Source organism: Abramis brama, assembly GCF_963993115.1.
Source record: "Abramis brama genome assembly, chromosome: 16".
NCBI classification, from domain to species: Eukaryota; Metazoa; Chordata; class Actinopteri; order Cypriniformes; family Leuciscidae; genus Abramis; species Abramis brama.
Genome location: NC_139978.1, coordinates 21,254,365 through 21,278,010, shown reverse-complemented (window position 1 = coordinate 21,278,010; position 23,646 = coordinate 21,254,365). Strand labels below are relative to the sequence as shown.

The window sequence follows — 23,646 nt, the reverse complement described above, 5'->3', positions numbered from 1 at the left end:
TGCTCAATGAGCAGTGCAAATCCAGTTTGTGGCTGTCATCAGCAGTGATTCTAGGTTTTCAGCCTTTGGGGGGTTCAAGCCTGCATCCAAATGAGAGCTACTGTGGCTAGGAGGAATGTTTCTTGCTTTAAGAGTGACAGATTGTAAATTTGAATCTTACTTGACTGAGATTTTATTTTTTTGAATGTAACAAATGTTTTGTGTGTGTGTGTGTGTGGCTGCCACTGTGTGAAAAGGGGTAGGGTTTCATAGTGTAACCTCAGTGTACCTCAGACGCTGTTTTCAATACACGTGAAAAGATCACGCAGGGCTCCACTAAATGTTTGCAACTACAACAAAGAGTAAAAATGATTTACAATCTAGTTAGGAAAGCATTATTTGTTCATGTGCAGTTTCATCAATGTCATCAATGTCATTGTTAGGTTGAGCGCCAGTTCTTCTTTCACGCAGCAATGAAAACAGCGCATTGATGTCTGATTCTTGAAAGAATTAGTCAAAAACAAAAAATTCCCAAATCAGCCTCAGTAAGTGAATCATTCAATGAACCACAAATAATTTTTCAGTTACAGTATGTCTGATTCAAAATGAGCAGGAACTGTTATTCTGATATGTATACTTCAACGTATAGGGTTGTAACTTTGTTTAGGTGACATGTTGAAACCATACAACACCCCCCCCCCCCCCCCCCCAAATCTGTTGGAAATGTGAATTTTAAGTGAAATTTATACCACACATTAGTAGTATCACAATAAGTAGTATCACTATATTAATTTGTACAAAAAGTTAAATTGTCATTTTTTGTATAGCCTACTAAATCATCTTTCTGTTTCATTTTAGAAGCCAATAGCTGCATATTCGTTTTTTTTCGTTCTTTTTTGTCTGGAGTCCTGTTGCATAAAGCCTGGGGCTTACATTAATTGTAGATTATAAGAGGACTGATGAAACGGATGCCTAGAAATCTAATCAAAACTATTGAAAAAAACATTGCATGTTCTTACTACTATTTTTCATCTTTCAGACACAACTAACCGACCATTATCACTATCAGTACATTTTTGTTTTAGAAAACCGGTAGTTGCAGACTAGATGATTGGCAATTGATGGACAGGGGAGGAGCCAAAGTCTCACAGAGGAGTCCTCTCCATTATCATACTACCTCCGCCCACCCCACTGTGGATCTCTCTCTCTCTCTCTCTCTCTCTCTCTCTCTCTCTCTCTCTCTCTCTCTCTCCTGGTCTCTCTTTCCTCTGTTAATTCAGTTCTGGACAGCGCCGGGTACTGATGCTGCTGCCCGTGTAGTCGCATGTATCCTGGGGGCTTCCTCCCACTCATCACAGCTCGAGAAACCGCATGTAGAGCCGTTCGGTCTCTGTCGCAGAAAAGTCTCCGCAGTACTGCATCGGAATAAGGGCTCAGTGCAAACAAATCTTCAACTGTATTCGTGCTTGTGAGTGTGGCGCTTTTCTGCATCAGCGCTAAAGGAAGTTCTGTTCAGTCGTGCGGTGGGTGACTGATGCTGTGAGATGCGTCGTGTTTAGCGCACGGAACCCCGATTTATTCGCCTAGACGGGAGAATAGAAACCCCAACAGTTAATGAAGCACATTTTAACTTATGATATTGATTCGGATTTGCTTGGAGATCTTGAGCATCAGGATGTTTTGATGGGTGCTCTTCAAACCGGGTTGCTGAAGAATTCGCCTTCAACAGAAAAAAAAAAGCATCGGCTAACAGTTTGAAAGGAGGACAAGCTGCCTTTCTGCACAGGATTTAAAACTACCGTTGCTTCGACATCTTTTTGAACCTATAGAGGATAGATTTTGACAGGAGAGATGAAAGTTTTTCCGGCAGTATTGTTTCTGATCACATTTTGGAGTCTGGAGTGGGAACCCGTGCTTCCAGATTCAATTATTCACATTGGTAAGTTCAGATCTCTGATACACCATCAGTGACTGTAATTCCTCACTCAACCCACGTTGAGAAAAGCTATGCATTGTCGTGCAATTCGTTGAGATACTGAGGCCAGACTAACGTCGAAAAATGTTGTGGGTGCAATATCAGGTTAGAGAGATGAACATCTCCATCTGTCCTCATCAATGCGTCCATTATGTAGTCTATACGGTGGGTGAGAACAGGTGGTTTGACTGGAAATTATTCCTCGCGACGCCGCATTGAAGGCACGCATCATTATGACATCGTTAAAAAACACTTGTATTTGCAAAGATCTAGTGTTGGTAATAGGATACTCTTTGGAATTGAGCGAACGCGCATGTGCGCGTGCATGTTTAGCGATGGGTACGAGGATTGGCACTGCGCGCGAGATCGGATAGGGTCCAAGAGAGGTCTTAAATCAGAGCTGTAAAAAAGGGTTCCTCCGAGGGACCACTGTGTGGAGGTGGAGGCCAGGGTTCTGGGGATTTGGCAGGAGGGAATTTGGCGTGGGAGCATGCGCGTGTTTAATTTAATTAAAGCTTGATGCACTAAACAAATAAATATTGTAGCGCATGTGTTGGTGAGATGGCGTGGTGCATGCCTGAAAGTTGGTTAAATAAATCACTACATCCCCTCTCTATATCCGATATCCATTTAATGAATAAAACATCCCCAAATGATCCATTTACATATGATTATAATGTAAATGGGCGAGCTGGATAAATTATATTATATAAATTATATATATATATATATATATATATATATATATATATATATATATATATATATATAATGCACTGCAAAATACACTAAACAATAGGCTATGATTTGTAGTTATCTATTTATAAACTACGTTAAAGGCAATTTCAATAACATATATTGTTAAATAAAAGTTTGAATTATTTTATAATTTGAAATGGAATTTGATGGTTGTTTGAATTGTATTTAAAAACAGTTTCTTCTTATTGTATTCTATGTTAATTTTACGTCTTTGTTTTAGTGTTATTTGCACTGTGCTTTGTATTTGTTATTAATCACAGTTGGATAGGTCAGTTGTGTTGTATTATCTTTAAGACATCATGTGACCTTCCATAGCCTACCACATGTGGCCACACACATACAATTTAATAGCCTACAGTATACAGTTAAGACATGAAAACTAAATAGGCTACTAAAAGTCATCTCGCAATGCGCGTAACATGCCTGTCTTTTTAATTTATTTATCTGGTATTATTATCCTACTATTTATCTGCCAAATACAGTTGCCAGTTACTGGTACTTTTACAGTAGCCTACTTTTTTTCTTTTTTTTTTAAACTGTGTTCGTATTTTACTTATTTGATCGATGCAAGTTGTAATCATTTAATGAAGAAAAAAAAAAAAAAAACGAAAAAAAAAAACGAGTGGTGCATAAGCAATCTATCAAAGCAAACAGGTGGTCTACGAGACATTCAAGATATTTCATCTCAATCCAGAAATGCTTTTCGCCACATACGGTTGTTCTCTGCACAGCGGTCTACCTTAATATGAAACAATAAATAAGATTGGAAGCATACAGAAACAAATTAATATACGTTTACGCCTCCTCTTTAACGCCGCACAAGGCTGTTGCGTGTTTCAGAGGGACTCTAAGTAGGCTATAGCTTAGACAGTTTTGATTGTCATTAGTAATTCCCTCCTAATCGGTTCTCTGCAATACCTCAAGTGAAACCGTGACGTCGTTTCTTTTCGGCGAGACGACTGATGAAGGCATTTTATCATACGCGCTTTCCTTGATTGCAGAGGAGTCTTCTAATGATGTGCACACCAAGAGAAGGATCTCGCGCGCCGTGCGCTGCATCGCAATGCTGCATCTCTTTTAGGAGTCCATTGAGAGAATCACAGTGATTTGTGTGTGTGGAGAGCCCAGAGTGTCCAGCAGTATGCGGGTGCATCTCCAAATGCGCCCTTTAGTACCGACCAAGAAGTGCCAGGTGACGGCATAGTCCAGCTTCGAAGTTGGTTCCAGTCTAGAGACTGGTGATTAGGTAATTATCACAACACTAGTAGAAACGTTTGGTTTGCTTTGGCCACTAGTCCTTAAAGGGATAGTTCACCCAAAAATGAAAATTCAGTCATCATTTAGTGAACCCGGAAGTTGTTCCAAACCTGTATGAATTTCTTTCTTCTGCTGAACACAAAATATGATATTTTAGCAGTGTCAGGAACTAAACAGTTGTGGGGAACCATTGACTTCCATAGTATGGAAAAAAAATACTACGGAAGTCAATGGTGCGGCTTGGTGTGCCGCAACTGTTTGGTTACAAACATTCTTAAAAATGTTTTCCTTTGTGTTCAGCAGAAGAAAGAAACTCATATAGGTTTTGAACAACTTGAGGGTGAGTAAATGATGACAGAATTTTAATTTTGGGGTGAACTAACCCTTTATTATTATCAAATTATGATCAAGGTTCCCTCTATCGCCACCTAGTGGCTGTGCTGCTCGTCCCAAACTTGGAATTCTTCAAGAGTATTAAACTTTTTCAGGTCCCTGAGACCCATTGTCACATATATTGTTAAATGTTGCTCATAAATACATTTATAAGTTATTTACCAATTATTGTTTGAGCTCTAAAATAAAAACATTATTATTTTGAGATCAAACGATAATTGCCAGACCCCCTGCCGCACCAACAGCAGACCCCCTGTTGTAGACCCCTGTGCTAGGTTGCTCTTTGCTCATCTAAGAATGCTTTTTGTAAGATATTTGCATTCTTCATTTTGTGTTTCAGCCATATAGTAAAGAGACCCTTTAAAGAGACATGTAATATTAATTTTTTTTTTTCTCAGATGCATATTTCAGATGTCTAATTGGTTAGGTGCACAGTATGAATCTTGCAGTAACCCATTTCATTCGGATGAAGTCTACTCACCGCTGTCTATGTTCACAATAGATGTTGAGCTTGGACTAGATTTTGTCTGTGACAGTTTTAATGGTATGGATCACCCTCATTCTCAGGAAGATTTGACATATTGAGAGCACGTCTGTGGCTCTTAGGGGATATCACAATACTCTCCACTGACAGTGTGTGTGTGTTTTTGGTCTGACTGAAGCTTCTTTGTAATGTAGGGTGCTTGTATGACTTTTATTGCGCAACTGAAGATAATAGATGTCAATATCAAAGCTGGTGAGGGAATCCAATCATTATCCCTTTCCTCTGCACAGTCATGGTTAGTTACATGTTAAACTCTAAAGCCAGAGTAAAATTGTAGTATATAATCCTGAGCATTGCATTGTAGGTGGGACAGATGGGTTGTGCCATTTCGTTGATCTATTTCTGGACCGAACTGCTGTGGCCTCCATCCCAAGAACATGGTGATAATGAGATGTGCTAGCCTGAAGACTATCCTTCATAGTGTTTCTTAAGCGCTCTCTCTCTGGCTCTCTCTCTCTCTCTCTCTCTCCTTTCCTTCTTTGTAGTCCTGCACTATAAAGTTGAGGTAATGAGGAGCAATGCTTGTAAGGTGTGTTTGTTTTGATTGGATGGCTGTATTGTGCCTGCTCAAGTGTTGTAACAGATAATGAAAAGTTGAAACGCTAGACATAGAAGGCTTTTCCAAAGATGATTAGGTGATTAGTTTTAGGCTGGGCTTATTATTGTGGCATTAGCAGAAGCATTCCTTATATTATAGCGGAAATGCTTTCCATTAACTGGTGCATTGTGCAACATCCTGAGTTCTGAGTTGGAAGCATAATTTCTATAATTGGTGTCTCCTTAAAGGGGTCATCGGATGCAAAATTAACTTTTATATGGTGTTTGCATATAAATGTGACTTTGCAGTGTGTTGACACAACCACCATACAATTTTTTTAATCCTCAAAAAGCCTAAACACTCTCAATAATTAAGCCGTTTGGATTTTCTGAGCAATATGATGTCATATTGCTCATGCTTCGCCCACGACCGCTGACGGACTGTCCCGTATTAGCATATTTCCACCCTCAGCCATTTGTATACTGTCCACCAAGGCAGCACTTTATGTGTCTTGTGTTGACACCCCCCATGGAAGAGAGGGGTGGGGTGAGCAGTTGCTCATTATCATTTAAAGGGACATGCACCGAAACGGGTCGCTGTGAACAGAGCTGTTTTTGAGGAGGTAAAAGGGTGTTGTTTTGCACAACCATTGCGAAATTTTAACCAAAGTATGTTACAAACTTTACACGAAGACCCCAAATAATCATACCAACTTGTGGGCATTTAAGATGTCAGAATGGCTGATATTGTTTGTACGTTTATGCATGGCCAGAAATGCACCTTTATATAACTGAAGGAGTTAAAGAAGTTTCATTATTTTATGTCCTCTAGGGGTGCCGCTTGCAACATTTGCAGTTCTTACTCTGGAATTTTTCCCAGAACCATTAGGGAACTCTTGATCTTTTATGCTTCTAAATCACTAATCTTTCAATAAACCATGCAAAGATCATTTGGACTTTTAGATTAATTCTGGGAAATGGTTCTCTTCAGTTTCCCTCACAAAATTTTGAACTGATAATTGTGCATTATCTCAGAAATTATCATGTGATATAATGTCATGTGCATCATACACAATAATCACAATCAGTCAGAAGTAAAGAAAATAGCATTTACCATCAACAACCATGTTTTATCTGAAAGAACTAGTATGAAATATTTATAATAATCTTTATGATCACACACACACACACACACACACACACACACTTACTGTATGTATTCAGCAGCCGTTACTCCTTCAGTCTTCAGTATCACGTGATCCTTCGGAAAAAACATTCTAATATGCTAATTTGATGGTCAATTTCTTATAATGAGTAATGTTTAAAACAGTTGCGCTGCCTTATTTTTTTTCTGGAAAGGGTTAGGGTTAGATTTACAATGATTTTCTGCTCATCAGTTCTCATGTTTAGCAAAAAAAAATGTATATGTATATTTATTATTATTATCATCATCATCATCATCATCATCATCATCATCATTATTATTCTTTTTTAGATGAAGTCTCTCAGATCCCACACAGAACATGAGAGCTAATGGAGTTATTATGTTAGCAGAACACAAGAGAAAGTTTGCTTGAATGCATCCGTCTTTGTGTGCTCTCATTTGTTTCAGTCTTCCACATTACTTTTGAAGTTTCAGGAGGAGGATTTACCCGCTGTCATGAAATTTTGAGAACGTAAGGGACCAGTTTTCCCTCTATTGTCTCATTGAATTCATGACACCAAGACATTGAGTGATTTCCAGTGTGTTTAGTACACAGGCTCCCAGTCGATTGCAATGCAGCGCTACGCTGAACACGTCAATCAAGGCTTGCTGCGGGCGTTATGGTTTGTTACGGTGTTGCAATTACAATACATGCGCTTGAAAAGAGTGTTTCGCCTCAATAACCGCTACTCGATCGTCCATAATATCCCCATGCAAATGTGACGCTTGTATTGTAATAATGTCGGCTGAACTCAAAAACAACACAAAAGTATGGGTGGTTCCTGACTAACAAATGCCGTTACTCTAGGAAAGATGTTTGTAAGATTTCTAAAACTCCTAGAATGTGTGCAGATGAAAACAAGCAGTAAACAAGCATGCTGTAATACCATGTAGCCACCTTTCAAGAATCACTCTAAAGGGAGCGAGTCTCCTTTGAGAACTTATGCCTCTGATCATTGCGAGCTCTTTCACATGGAGCCTTGGGCCTCCTCCTTTGACTTTTCTCTCTCATTCTGTAGCTTTCTCTCTTTTCTCTCTCTGCCTGTATCTTTCTCTCTTTCTTCCCACCTGGTCCCCTTCAATAGCGTTCTGCTCTGATCTGCTTTGAAAACACACAAGTTAAGTTTGAGGCGTTTCTTACAGTTCTTAAGCAGTCACTCCCCTGTAGGTGGCAGTAGTGAGGCTGGATGTGTGAAATGCAGTGCTCTCATCTGCTTGTTTACTGTCATCCTCGAATTGTGAATCACAGTCATTTGCAGGTATAGCCGGTTGGCAGTCCGTCTGTACTGCAGAGAACATATCTTTATTTTCGTACACTTTTGGTTCATTGCTTTCTCATGACAAGCTTTGTCACTTTATATCTTTCACTATCTCTCTCTCTCTCTCTCTCTCTCTCTCTCTCTCTCTCTCTCTCTCTCTCTCTCTCTCTCTCTCTCGCACACGCTTCCCTAATTAAACTGGTGGACTTTTCATTGTGCTTGTAAAGAAAAAACATGTCTTCTCATTTGCATAGAATGGTTTTGCCTTTTTCCTCTCTGAGGTGGTGGAAGTCTGTTTTTGCCTCACTGTAAAGCAAGAAATTGTCCTATGATTTTGTAAATAAATAGCCACATTGTGAAATATAAAGTCCAAATTATTAGAAATAAAGGTGTGATATAAAAAAAAAAATGCAACTGATATATAAAGTCTCAATTGTGAGATATAAAGACAAAACCATGAGGGGGGAAAAGTCGCAATTATGAGAAATGGTCACAATTGTGAGATATAAAAATGTAATTGTCAGGAATAAATTCGCCATTATGGGAAATAAAGTTGTTTCAGTAATCTCAATTGTGAGATTAAAAAAATTCTGCAGTATAAAGTCTCAATTGTGAGATATAGTTGCAATTATAAGAAATAGTCAGAATTAAGATATTAAAATCTAATTATGAAGAAGTCTCAAATTTGTGATATGAAGTAGTTATGAGAAAAACATTTTTAATTACCTTTTATTTTATTTCTTTAAGGTGGAAACAGGCTTCCTAGTGTTCTGATGGTATCACATTGACATTGATGTTTGATTGTTAAATTACACTAGTTATGAATTGTGCAGCTATACTTATGCAGATACCTTATTCAATTACTCTGTTCTAAGCATAAGTCTTGTAAATCTTAAAAAAGTTAATCTTTAAATCCTCTTTGGAAAAAGCCCGCTCTAAATCGTGTGGATATTGTTATTTGGTCTCACTAATTCCTCAGATTTTTCCTGACCCTGACATGAGGCATCTGCCTTTGTTCCATGTAAAAAGTCAATTCCCCCTTATGCCACTGTAGATCCTCGCCTCATTATTTTTGAGACCTCCGCTTAGGTCAATAAAGGTAACAAAATGACAACACACACACGCATAATGCCATTTTAATGATTGGAAACAATAGCAGCTGCAAGGTAACTGTGTTTAGAGCAAGCCGAATAATACGCAATTTAGTTATGAGGATGTGATTGTGTCTTTCCGGTATTAAATCAGGTGTGTTTATCTGAAGCAAACAGGAAATGAAAATCAGGATGTAGCAACAACAAAAACAGAGAATGGAGTTGTTTAAAAGTGTAGTTGTTTTCTGCAGCGATGTCCTATGTGTTTCTATAGAGAAGGCAGTGAAACCACTGTACATTCATGCTGAGAAAATGGAAGTCAGTGGGACGTTACTTCTAGACACTGCTGCTGGATAATAGAGCTTTGTTCCAACAGGCAAGACGGCATCAGCTTCAAGGCCCGGATCCCAGGGAAGTGCATGGCTAAAACACTGATCTCAGGCTCTTACTAGAGATTCTGCATTTTTTTTTTGCCATGTAATGTTGCTCTTGGGACAACCTCCATTTGGACTTAATGCACCATGAAAAGAGGATAAACCCTTCCCTTTAGGGCACGAGAGAGGGAGGAAAAGTCTGTTGTGTTGTTTACTTTGATGCGACCGTGTGGTAACATGATTCAGACTCAGACTCGGTCCCTAGCTGCATCTGCTTTAATGTACTTATTGGCAAGTTTAAGCTTCCTGTAACTTGTGTCAAACAGGGTTCCTCAACATATTCAAGAAACAACCAGCGCTTAACACTGGATTCGATTTAGGACTGACACTCAAACACTCACAGCAACCAATCAGATTCCATCCTTCTTTTTGCTAGAATTGGACTGTATTTAATAAATGGATCGATGAACAATTTGATGATTTCTTGCAAACATTGATTAGTAGAGTTGTAAGAAACATCCAAAATGGCCTTCTTTTCCCCTCTCAGCTTCTACACAGTAAAAGCATTTTTCCACACATGATTTTCAAATAACACCAAACTTATGGTTGCATATTTTATTTGATGATTATAGTGTGAGGCAAGAATAAAGCTTTACTTCATTGTTGAGTTAGATGACGCTAGACAAAATGAAATGCATTTCATGTTATTCTCACAAAAGCAATCACCAGCTCAACCCACTTACATTGTTGAATATTGTAATAATCATGCGTGTCCTGTATACTCAGGACTTTTGAGAGTATACTAGATTCTGTACAAAGATAATCTCTCGAACTTTCTAGACCAGTGGTTCTTAACCTTTTTCTTTTTATTTCAAGCCCTGTCATTGTCCAATGTTTTAGTTTATTTAAATTACTTTTTTAAGTCATGCTGAGCCCCCCTTGGAAGTTTGGCCCCCTGGTTGAGAACTACTATTCTGCACTGTAAAAATGATTTTTCAAATTGATTTTTTTATTATTTAATTTTTGTAAATAAAACGCAGATTTTGTACATGAAAATACTTTTTTAGTCTTTCTACTTAAAAATGCCACGTTTAATTCAACGTGGTACTTGACGATTACTTGTAATTATTTGAGAAAAAAAGTTCTATTTTGTGTGTAGGTTCATACAACCTTTTCTGCAACTGTTCATAAAGGTGAAGTGTGTCATTTGTGTCACTAGCATCAGTTTTATGCACAATGAAGTTTACAAAGCAAAGAAAAGTTCGGAACATAACAGAAATGCTCCCGACCACTAGGTGCAGATATTCCTGAATTGGGCAAAAAAAAAAAAAAATAGCATGCTTTTCTTTTAAACAGTCCAAACCTGCTCTTCTGCAGCTTCCAGTATATTCCGTCAGTTGCAATTATCTTTCTAAATCATTACCTTTACCAGCTTTCTCACACTGTGCCTCTCACCTCAGCACTCAAGCTCATCCTACTCTTCTCTGCTGCGCTTGGTTTGATTACTTCATAAGTCTTAGCCATTTCCAAATGACCGCCTCAGTATGGGAGATCTCCTCTTTAACCCCCGCTCCTACCCCAGTTTCATAGCTTTAAACAGCCCCTCTGACCTTACTCCATCATCCCTTCTCATCCTCCTGGAGCCTTGAGCATCAATCTCATTTGCACACTAATGCCGTGTGACCACCCAGTCAGGCCAACAGCGCTTTGGCTGGCTAGTTTGGATCTCATGTTGATTTCCCATAACTCAGTGCATCTCTGTGCAACCTTTGATCTGTGTGAAAATGCAGTTTTTAGACGCTTTCCTCGGATGGCTGAGCGTTGCTGCGTTTATGCAATTAACACATGCAAAGCGTTGTTCGCGAAGCAGATGACGTGGCATCGACAACGCCACGTGGTCAATGAAGCGTAATGACCTAAATACACTTGCAATATTAATTTGTGTCCATATTGAATATTTCAGGGCACAAACGTTTCACAGCACAACACTCTTTCACCTAAGCTAAAAATGTCTAGTAATTGTGCTGGTGAAAAGGAAAAATATAACATCCCTACAGAGTTCAGGTCTATAAACCTTTTTCCCATCGTGTTGTAGTCTGATAATTGGCTTGCACCACCAAACCTGTGCTATTATAAGGGCAATTTGAGAGCTGGGTTCACCAATCTAACTGAAGAGGAAGTGTTAAGAGAGAGGAGCCGAAAATGGGCAAATGGGGATAGAATGACGCATTGCTTTTCTCTTGGAGCAAAATTAGCTGTGTTTTGTGGATTGTTTGATCTGCTTGCAATGGCCTGACAGTCTGTCACACAGCCAGTCCGCTGTGCAATTTGCCAACATGTTGAGCCACCATCTACTCGGCTCTCATTTAGAGAGTTTCCCCATTCTGCTCACATTCATGTCAACTGACAGGGAAATTGCTTTTCTTGTTATCGGATATTGCTCTTCATGCGAAGCTCGGCATGTGCTTATGCTTAAAGAAAATAGTCCAGTGTATTTATCATAATGGCTTTAAGATTACACTGGGGTTATTATTACGCCTATATGTTACAATTATAGAGGCCAGAGGCAAATAAAAAAATATAAAAAAATCATTGTACAGTATAAAGAATTTGGGGCATCAATAGAGATTGTAGCATTCTTTCATGATTCTCCATCACTGATATTAGATATGCATACATATTATGTAAAAGCTGCTCCTGATATATTTTCAAAGCTATTTTTTTGATAGAGCTCATGCTGTTTACACCTGGAGGTCAAGGTTTTGCTGGTTAGCATGGCCCCATTAGCTCCCAATGCTGTAACTAAACTATCTGGTTCAAAAAATCTTTGTTCATTCACAGCAATTTGAAGGTAACAATGTTCAGTGTTTTATTTTGATAAAAATCACTTCGCGCGCACTTACACACACAATGGCTGAAGGGCTTTGTTAGGCACGACGCGAAGTGGAACAACCCCTTCAGCCATGACTTATTCATGATACAGCAATAGCCTCGAGTACCATATTGGTTTTATAAAACGGTTACCACTCAATACAAATATTAAAGCCAAAAAAATAAAATAAATAAATACATCAAAGCAACTTTCATGAAATAAAATCACTATAAGCCTTCCTTCCGCTGGAAAATAGTCCCACCCTGACCATGGACATCAACATAAGTTACATTATTTCGCCATTAGATGACGACAAAGACTTAATGTCTTAATGATTGAGTCTGTCAGTAGAGAAGACATTTATATTAAAAGGACTGAAACTTGTGAACACGGAGATGCAAGACTCAACTGACAAATGATTAGTGTGTCAGGGCCCGGAAAACCCCTTAACTGATAAAATGACAAGATTACCTATAGACCCTTGCTTTTACAGTTGGTAAACATGGTGACGTATTTGTGTGGGCGGGGCTTAGCTGGAGGCAGAACGATCTTTCTGGCCGCTTCACTAACGCTAGTTTGCAAGTTTTGTTAGCTTGTTTTTTAACAATGACTGGAGAAAATCCAATTTTATCTTAATGTGCAAGGTCACTCACTGTCCAGGCCCGCAATTGTTATTTGCAAAAGTTAATTTTAACGGACGGAACCAGATTGGTCGACCCGAACACTCAGTTAATGGATGGACGATCTGACTGGATTAACGTCAACGCTACCTCCGGTTGAGAAGCCTGCTCTACACCTGCCCGATAGAGAAACTGAGCGTTAAGAGAAACTGAGGGCATATACATCTTTAGATGCCTATAACTATGTGCTGAATGGTCACGTACAAGACGTGTGGTACGATCCGCAGTTCTGCCGAGTCAGCGCCAAGGCCAGACAGAAGACGACAATGTAAAGAGTGACATTACGGTGCAACTGTAATTATGTGAATATTTTCTTTACATAAAAATTCCAGATACAGCATATTCATTTTTTAACTATGTATTTGATTACCATTTCTTACCAGGTTCTTCAAAAAGTCTAGTAACAATCAATCAAAACAACAATCATAGATGATTCACAAATAATCACAATCATTTAGAAAACATTATGCGATAAAATGTAAAATTGGAGCCTGTACTCCGTCGATTCTAGAACCCAACAACACAACAAGATGACATTTAATAATAATAATAGTAATTTAAGCTCCTTATTATGTGGTCGAATCTGTGCTGGTTTGTATTGGCCGCCTCCAGTTTTCACTCTGTTTTGCCTCCAGCTGGCGCCGTGACGTAACTGTGACGTCGGTGCAAAAGGGGTCTATAGAGTGCCGAAGTTATGACGTCACTTTGTAGGCCAAAACGCGGAAGTGAGTTAGCATTTTAGCATTAACGGTTCCCTCGCCCTAAAGTCTATGGGTTTTTTGAATGGGTTTTTGCTAAATCTCCTGAAATAAGCTTTGTGGTTAACAAAGCCTCTAAATATTTTCACGTTTTGATCTATGACATAAAACACACCAGTTATAACCTGCTTGTGATTTTTTTAAAATTTATTGCGTCTTAAAAACGGTGGTTGCTAACAAGTTGCTAAAAGGGACTACATCCTTTGGCGGGGACTTTAGACGTCATCATGACAAACATGAAATCTCTCACTAGCCCGCGTTTCAGCTTCACGTTCTTAGAAGTTTACCTTTCAGTTAACATAACGTTATATATTTAGTCTTTTCAAATTGTAGTTTTTCCAAATATTGTTGTACACAGTATTCTTAATACTTAATCACAGTGATATTAATGTAACCGATTACCAGTTCTTTATTTCTGTGGAGATAATGTAGTTCGATAATGGTGTTTTGTTTTGTCCCGAGATGCAACCACAAGTCGTCGAATGAAAGATGCTCGTTTTACCGTTTTCCGTCCGATGTTACCCAGCGGTGACTCTGGGTTCGTGCCGTAAGGTAAGCTCACACAACGATGATTTCCATGTGAACACCGTATTTACTGCCTTAATGTGGCCACGACAAAACTTTAATGGTGCATATTGCTTAACACGCTAATGTTACTTTGACGGTCAGATGGAGTTAAAAAGGCTAGCAGTAGCAAGAATAAACGTTTTTCATAACCAAATCAACAGCTAAAATACCTTTTGTCTTTCTCTTAAAATATCTAAAAGCTTGTTTACTTTGCCACTGTTTAATAGATTAGATCCCCTGCAGTTTTATTAAAGGCTAACGTTAAGTCGAGAAATGTGTTTAATTAAAATATTCAAAATAATACGTGGTTTATTGACTTTTATTGTAACTTGTTTGGATATAATTATAGAAAGGGTGGGTCCTGCACCCTGATATTTGTGAACTTGGCTTTTACCCACTTATAATAATAGGATTGTAAACAGCATTAGTTAAGGCATTAGGTAACAATGATATTAATCTTTGTTATTTTAGTAGTAAATGTTAACTATATTTAATGTGCTATATAAACGTGGACAGATCAATGAAGAAGATTAATGTAAATGCTGAAAAACTCCATTCTAATTTAATACAAATATTTTATTGTGTGATCCCCCCCCCCCCCCCACCCCCCTTTGTAATTTTAATCTGTAAAGGTGTAACTTCCATAAAACTAACATTGCTTATTTTGAATTTATCCTTAGACGAGCTGACCGGAAGCCCAGTGTCCATTCTCGCATCTGCAGCTGTCATTTTCCTGCAGGGGAAAAAAATGTCCCTGTTTTGTTTTTATCCACAAATGATGTTCCCAATGGACACATTTTGGAAGATCATTCATACTCCCTGAGACAGGATAGTGCTGATGTGCCTAAAAATGTTCCACCACCCATGGATGAAGAGGAGGAAATGGCTACACAATTTATGTCTGACAAAGATGATGAACAAAATATAGTTTGTTTTCAGTTTACTTATTTTATGAAAATAAAGATGTTTACTACAACTCTTGCTGTAAGGTTTCTGTGGCTCAGTGATTAGAGCATTTTGTTAACTGTGCAAAATGCTCAATTCCCAGAGAACACGCTGATATGTATAGCCTTAATGCACTGTAAGTTGCCTGTCTGACAAATACACAAATTAAATGTTAAACTATTGTATACTACTTGTATACTATTGTAACTACACTCCAGTCAGCTCACAGTATAATGTGAATGTGAGATAAAATTTACTACACTGGCTCTCACATTGGGGCTTGTGGATTACCAGGTAAAAATATATAGAAAATGTTAACAAAATGAGTATAGCCTATATGGTTTATTTAGGGAACATATATGGTTTAATTATAATATATTATAATAAGCATTTGTTGATGCTATTGGACAATTCTCTTTAAATTTAACATATATAATTATATACAACTATTATATTAAATGTTTGGAATTTAACTGTGTTATGCTTGTTCAGAGATTATTTGTATAGTTATCTTAAATACATAGAACACTATTATAACTCCTCTATCTCTCCCTAGTTTTACTTACCGAGACTCGATAAACCTTGTCCCTCATGCTGGCCCTTACAATACCGGCAAGTAAACCAGCATCTAAGCTGCACTGTTCTACATGTCCAGATTTATCGTGGTTCTCTCCTCGATCTATGGTTTTTCTATCGTCTAAGAAAAAGGACATAAGATTGGAAATTGATATGGCCATAGCTAACGTTAGTGCTTCTGAGATGGTAAAAGCGCGTTTTTTTTCTGGCGAATTAGCAAATGGTATGCAAACATACAATCAAACATAATACAGTGAAGTAGCCTATTACAGTGAAAGATAATCTTTAAATCTTTAAAGTTTATTTGGGGCACAATGATCAGGCATAACAATCTTAATAATAATCTTAATCACAAAGAAAATAATATTAAGGTTTATATAAACTAACAAAATAATAAACGAATAAATAAAACATTAACAAAAGATAAAAAAAATCTCAGAGAGGCACGCATAAAATTAGTTTCTAACATTTTTGGAAAAAACGAATGGGCAATATTTCTCATGAAAAAGTGGATAAGTGTTCATACACACCGCAGATCATAATGAGCGAGCGTGTTTTTTAAATAAAGTTTGAGGAAGCTTGATGATGACGTGATCCGCGACCATGGTGTGCTGTAGTCCGTTTATAGCCTACCGTTAGCATTTTATATCTGACGGCTTTATTTAGGCTTCAAAATGTATACATTTTGGATTAACTTGTAAAGATTATCTTGATAGACAAAACGTGTAAGGGTCACAACTCTTTGTTGAACACAGATCTTATTTTTTGAGATTTTCCAAAAGTCTATGGGGAAAATGCATAGCTTTTCGATCGAGGGAACCCATGCGCCGCTAACTTCCGGGTTGTCCTACAAAATGACGTCATAACTTCGGCACTCTATTGCTGGGGACATTAAAACGGATCTTTATTATGAATATAGCACTGACCTGAAGGAAAATGCTATACTGTAAATGCAGGTACACTCGCTTACTCGATTCCTCACAATACTCTATAAGCTTCAATGAACAAAATCAATGAGCGAACAATGTTAAAGAGTGGTTGCTAGGGGTGTTGTGTAGTGATACATAGAACCTTTGGGTGATCGTGAATAAAACACATCTATTGACCAATCAGAATCAAAGGCTGGAACTAATCGTTTTATAAAACCGTTTAATGCACACGTAGTTCCAGGTCACTTTAATCACCATTTATGATTATAAGTAGTATTTATGCGCTGTTGTATAGCTTATGCACATACGTCACTCGAGTCACACACAAGAGACGGAGAGTGGAGGAGTTCGCGCTGCGCCGCACACACAGAAACAGGAGGATAGAAACTTATCAACGCTGCCCTGCGACTTTTAGTTATACAATAGCATCACTATTGAATCGCTACATTAAATTCCTCAGCAACCAGGAGGTAACATCCTGTTTTGAAGTATTTAAACTCACAACGTTGTTGTTAATGGAGAGAGGCTGAACAGAGACCCAGGTATGTACCCCCCCCCCTCCCCTCTCTCTCTCTCTCTCTCTCTCTCTCTCTATCGATGAATAACTCAAATAAATGCTATAATTCATTAATTCATTCAAATACATTTATGTATGTAATCTTACCGCACTACTTTATCTCTGTGTCTGATTCAAAGTGGGCAGCATGCTAGATCTAACGAGCCGTAACTGACGAAAGTAATCGTAAATTTTAACCGCCAAATGCTCAGTGGCTTATGCTCCTCTGGAGTAACAGGCTTAAGTAAGTTAACCGCCAAAAGAACAGCAAAGAACCGCATGACGCGAAGATAATATTATTAGCTATTAAATGTTAGCTATTAAATAGATGTTTTTTACATCATAGCTCATAATAGTCCTCGATGAGAGCCATTCAGAGTAATTTGGCTCAGGTAATTGGTAAGTCTGTTGTCCTATGATCAAATGGCAGATTTTTCAGAATGCTTAACGTACTTCTGAGGGGTCCTGCACTAGCCAAGCAAGTGCCATTGAGATGAAAGGGAAAGCTTTTTCAAGGTTTTGTAGATCTCTTTGCTTTATATAATAGGCTACACATTTTGACAACATAAATATTAAATATTGGCTTTTACAACTGCTGTACGCCGGTGGCCTACAGGAGGATGTGGGCGTAATGCAATTTCCATATGGAATCGCAGGGGGACAACAACAGATTGGAGACTGTCGCTGTTAGCAGTTCTTGCCCTTTCCAAAGCGGTGGCATTTTCGTCGGTCAGTTTGTCCCTTGTTTCCTCTAGTCAGTTCACATTGTGCTACTTGTGTTTTTCTGTCCAGCTGGGAGGACACTGATGTGGTCTGAACTCCCGAGAGAGAGTCTGATCACAGGGCTTAAAATTGCTTTAGAGGAATCAAATAAGGTTGCTTCCTGATAGCAAAATGCACCGTCTGCTTCACCTTTATTGGATAGCCAAGGTTGCAGTCTCTTCTCTTCCCACAATGACTCGTTGAGTCACTAGCTAATCGGAATTTGAATATAAGTTCATTTGTATTGATCGCTGAATGCAGAGTTTTTGTCCGACACTTTAATCAGGGAAACCCACAGGTTGATGCAAAGCCTGGAAATACACTTTTTATTCTCTGTGTGTGCATTGCAAAAATTCCCCACCACCATGCCATGCTCTCTGACCACCTATCTTTCCACTGATAATTGGATCCTGGAAAAAAGCTCAGTGAGAAACTACTTTACATAACTTTCTAAATCAGAACATGGGATTCCAGTGCGCTTCAATATTGCATTTCAACTCAGTGTGAGTGGATATGAAATATTCACCTCAAAAATGACTTTAATATGGGAATATTTCTAGAAGTGTGAGGGTGGAATTGGACCTGATCTATTGGCATTAATTTCATATATTGGCGTTTCGATGCATATTATGCTCGTCGTCTGAGCTAAATCTGACATATGCTAAGTTTAGATCTTTAAACCCAGTTTTATATACTGTGGTTTAATAGTTCAAACATTTTGATAGTTTTTAACTAGCCTATATTTAAATCCGTCCTTTTAATCATACATGTAAAACATCATCTAGTTCAAGCTGTGTAGAGGGTAAAAGCAAAGGATGCTAATAAGATTAGAAGCTAGCTTTGCCAGGACTGTAGCAGTTGCATGGCTAATGCTTTGTAATCCCTTAGTAGTGGAAATGGAAACTTGGAATTTTTTAGTAGTTCTAAGATCAAAAGATAGAGTCGTTCCAGTTCTGCATCTAAATTCTGCTAAATGAATACTGTAGCTGAAATGTATCAGGACACTTGCAGTAGAGCTGCTTATTAGTAAATCAAACTAAGCTACAGTGTTGGGGCGTAGCTAACAAAAAGTAGAATCACTACTACCTTAACTACATTTTCATTAGCCTGACAGTAGTTTTCCAATAAAAAGCTACTTTATCCAACAAGTAGCACTGTAGTGTGACAACATGGTATATTGCTGTGTCATTGAGTGAACTGAAAAATACTCTATTAAAAAACTCTCTCTATCCCATACAGTACTGTAGCTCGAGTTTACAGTCCAATTTGTAACCCAGGCTTTCTGAAAAATGATGTTGCTTCATGCACATTTTGCGTTGCTTCTTGCTTAATAGTCCTTGATGAAGGGTTTGTGACTGGATTCTACTTAAGCCAATGTGTGTTTGATTTTTCCCTGAATCTTTGATCTACTTTTTTTTTTTTTTTAACTTTGGTTGTTGTACATATTGTGTCAGTTTCAAAATGAAATTTCAGTGCTCTATTGCATTTAAAAAATAACGTGTTGCTAAAACTAAAACATACCGCTTAACCTAGCCAATAGTGTTAAAAAACAAAAACAAATGTGAAATAGGCCTATAAAAAACATTTGCTGAAGCAACTACAGGATATGCCATTTTAGAGCAAGTTTACTATGTTATTAAAGCCATTTGGAGCTGGTTGTTTGATGTAAACTTTGAAATGTATTAGTTAACAAATCATGTGCTACGATAAGTGTTTTGAGATCATAACTTAGTATTGTGCAAGAACCCAGCAAAATGTAACTTTTTACTGTAGTTAATTTTTGTTAGTAGCTTAGCTGGGTAATTTCCCAAGTTGCTTAACTGTAGCTGAACTTCTTTAAATTGTGAGATATTTGTAGCTCAGCAAGATGCTGTTTTAAAGTATATTCACCTACATTGCTAAAAAATAATAAGCTTTGCCAGCCTACTTCATAGTGCTTGTCTCCTAGTCTCGACACGGAACAAGAATTTCACAGCAATCAAAATTCAATTAAAAAGATTGTCACACAGTGATTTTGATGTTGTCAAATTTTTGATTTCCAAAGGAAATGTGTCACGAGAGATACCCGGTGGGTTTTCATCACTGTTGCTGTGATGAGCTGCTGTGCATTTCGATGTTGATGCTGAGCTTACGGTACACTGTTTGATTTTCATAGGAGGTGTGTGTTGGCTGTATAAGTAATAAAATGAGAGCGAGAGCACAATATGTGGTGCGTTTTATAACGGAGCAGCAGTAAAAATGATTGTGCATGTGCTCTGTTTGCAAGCATGCCTGACTGCAGTGCTCATCTTTCTTATTCCAGCATTGAAATTGTGCTTGTTGACCAAGTAAATAAGGCCCTGTCAAAGACTATTTTTTTCTAGCTACCTTCAAAGATGATTGAGTGTCTGGTCGAATAGTCATTAACCTTTGTGGTTGCAACAAGTCTTCATTATCTCAGGTGTTATGTTCTCATAAAGGGAACACAATGATTCTTTTGCAAATCACCTGAGCTTAACGGTGGTATATTACAGTAACAATAAATGACTTGATTTGTGTTTTGTCCTTTTAAAATGAAGAAAAATTAAATAAATATTAAACCAAGAAAACATTCAGCTCTCTGTGCTGCAGGAGCATAAATCACTCTGGCAAAGCTACATTTTCAACAGCTATTATAATTTTCTATTTTAATATATTTTAAAATGTAATTTTCAGCAGCCATTACTCCAGCCTTCAGTGTCACATAATCCTTCAGAAACCACTTTAATATTCTGATTTGGTGCTCAAGAAACATTTATTATTATTATCACTGTTGAAAACAGTTGTGATTCTTAATTTTTTTTTGGAAACCATGATACTTTTTTTCAAGTAGGCTATTCTTTGAATAGAATGTTCAAAAGAACAGAATACATTTGAATTAAAAAAATTTTGTAATGTAAAAGCTAGGGCTGGGTAAAAAATATTGATTTCTCGATTTTAATCGATTCTCATTTTTACGAACCGATATCGATTCTTAAATCCCAATAATAGATTAGTCATCCTGTTTTCAGTTGATGAATGAATGGAACATTGTAGCGCGCATCCCATCCAATAAATCACAATAATCTTAGTGCTTTGTTACAATTGATATGAAACAAAGTCTCAGATTTCAAATTACGTAAATTTTCTTACGAAATTCAAAAACATAAATACCGTTTTGACGCTGTGGTGTGAGATCACTCAAGAGAAGCACATGATCTTCTCTTCCGCCTTAATAATACCAGTTATAGCATGAAATAAACATGAATGAGCATCTGAAAGTGTGTTAAAAGATAGAGTACAACTTATCGAAATCCGTATCATGTTGCATGGAATCGCTAAATCAGTGTTTCAACCGTGGAAAGACATCATTAAAACAGCTTGTAAACAATGTCATGTAACGTCACATTTACCTCAGAAAAACCATATCCAGTGACCATAAACTCATCAGTCAGCTAGAAAAATTAACTCTAGAGAGGAGCATTTTGCTAAATATATGCACCATATTACATATTCATTATACTTTTTATATTCTTCAATTTTTAATGCATGTTTGAATAAATCTGACAGGTTTTTATGACAGCCACCATTTAAATGTTTATATTTCATATAACTTCATTATTATAAAAATAAATAAAAGTGTAATTTAAGTGTTTGTATACAAATCAGTTCATCTTTACCTTCAATATTATAGTGGGATAATGAAGCCTATAGGCTACACCTGACTCCCATAGTTTACAGCATTAGTTAAGAGATTTGTTTTCCTTGAGAAAATTTGCCATGTGTTGTACCTGATATCCAAAATAATCAATATTGAATCGAATCGCAAGCTTGTGAATCGAAATCGAATCGAATTGTGAAATTTGTGTCAATACCCAGCCCTAGTAAAAGCCTTCACTGTCACTATTGATCAATTTAATGGTGTAGCACTTTATTTTACAGTATCTTACGAGTCACGTTCGAGTCAGTGTACTACTTGGGTTAAGGTTATGTTTAGGGATAGGTTAGTACCCAATAATTACCCGATTATTGTAATTATTATAATAAGTACGGTACATGGGGAACAGTACTGTAAAATAAAAGTGTTACCATTTAATGTATCCTAGTAGTTACAGTACATAGTTACTAGTTACACGCTACTACATGCTACTTGCTATAGTAATAACAGTAAATTATGCATAATTACAAGTAACTAACCCTAATCGTAACTCTATAATAAGTGCATGTAGTTACTTAAAGGTGCAGTAGGACATCTGGGAAAATGCTAACTTTAGCCTGATAGCACTAAAAGAGTACGACCCACCCTACCTGCAAATCGCCGCTCAAAGCCACGCCTCCTGAAAGCATGAACGCTCACAGCCCAGAAGACCGGAGACGTTACTGCAATACATCATGTGTCATTCACCGGTGAGAGAACCTTGTAGTACAGTTAGTAACAGTACTACAATACCAAACGTAAACAAATTCTTAAAAACAGAATTAGATGCAGCAAGTTTTTGGTTTGTTTAACTTGCAAAACTTGTCAGTGTGTAATAATATGCCAGGGGTTCCACCATGAGAGTCTGCGTGTTGTTGCTGCTTGTTTGCCTGTCATTCTTGCTCTGTCTGCACAGCGTATGTGAACGCGCTGATGACTTATTATGTCTGTGTGAATGCGCAGTGGTATGCAAACACACACTGACCGACAGGAAACACATGCTATAGGACCGTTAGGACCGAACGCAATGATTGAACGAACGCCTATGGTCCTACGCCTATTTATAAAAATACATTTAGACCGCTTAACAGAGTGATTGTTAAGGATACTTTCAACCAGCATAACAACAAGAAATTCTGCAGAGAATCACCTACAGCACCTTTAATTTTACTCAGTACGGTCACCTATTAAATGCTTTAAAAAAAAAATCCTACTGACCCCAAATCTTTGACTGGTAAGTAAGACGTATATTAATCTGTGGCCCAAGTAATGGAAACAATTTGATCACTCCTTTTGTAATAAGTGGAATTTAGTTCTGGAAGATCACAGTGTGTGAATTAAGTATTTTTATTCCTTATAGTTTGTGCTGTTTTCTGTCTCTTAATCTACCAGTTCTACAAGTAGAAAACTGCAGTTCTCAAGGAACAGAATCTCGGGCATCATTTCTCCTCTTAAGCATTCATAACAACATGCTACGTATTAGGGTGAGATGAATCGGTCAACTTAGAAAAAGTCTGTCCCTCCATCAATAACAGTGTATAAATCATAGATGTAAAAACTTGGTTAGCTAATTTCAATCTAATTTCAGGCCTCCTACCTGAGTATGAAGAAATGCTTGATTCTTCCTTCAAAGAACAAAGTTAATCAGGAGGACAAAGACTGGGATTGATAAATGGAGAGAGCTAGAACGTAAACACAAGTTGAGCCATTTGTTTTTCTCCCCAAATCAATTTCAGAAATGCCAACTGGGCAGCTTTAGCAGGTCTCGGCTCTGAGACGCATCTGAAAAAAAATAAAAAAATAAATGAAAACAATAAGTTCTGAAAGCAAACAGACTGATTTAATTATGACATCGCCTGTGGTATCTGAGGGATGATGAGCACTAATGGCTGAGCCCAGGCTCGCACGACGTGTAATCTGGGACTTGTTTGTTTA

At 37.7% G+C, this 23,646-nt stretch overlaps 1 protein-coding gene across 4 annotated transcripts in view; it reads left to right on the top strand.

The window, feature by feature from the left end:
* Positions 1-1,268: 1,268 nt before the first annotated feature.
* Positions 1,269-23,646, top strand: part of grid2 (glutamate receptor, ionotropic, delta 2) — a 414,921-nt gene continuing 392,543 nt past the window's right edge. For all 4 annotated transcript variants that reach the window (XR_014603005.1, XM_084086958.1, XM_084086959.1 and 1 more), the window contains exon 1: positions 1,269-1,918. Coding sequence is in view for 3 of the 4 variants with exons in the window: in XM_084086958.1 (XP_083943084.1) it covers positions 1,831-1,918 (88 nt within the window). In the remaining variant the exon portion in view is untranslated. The remainder of the gene's footprint in view (positions 1,919-23,646) is intronic.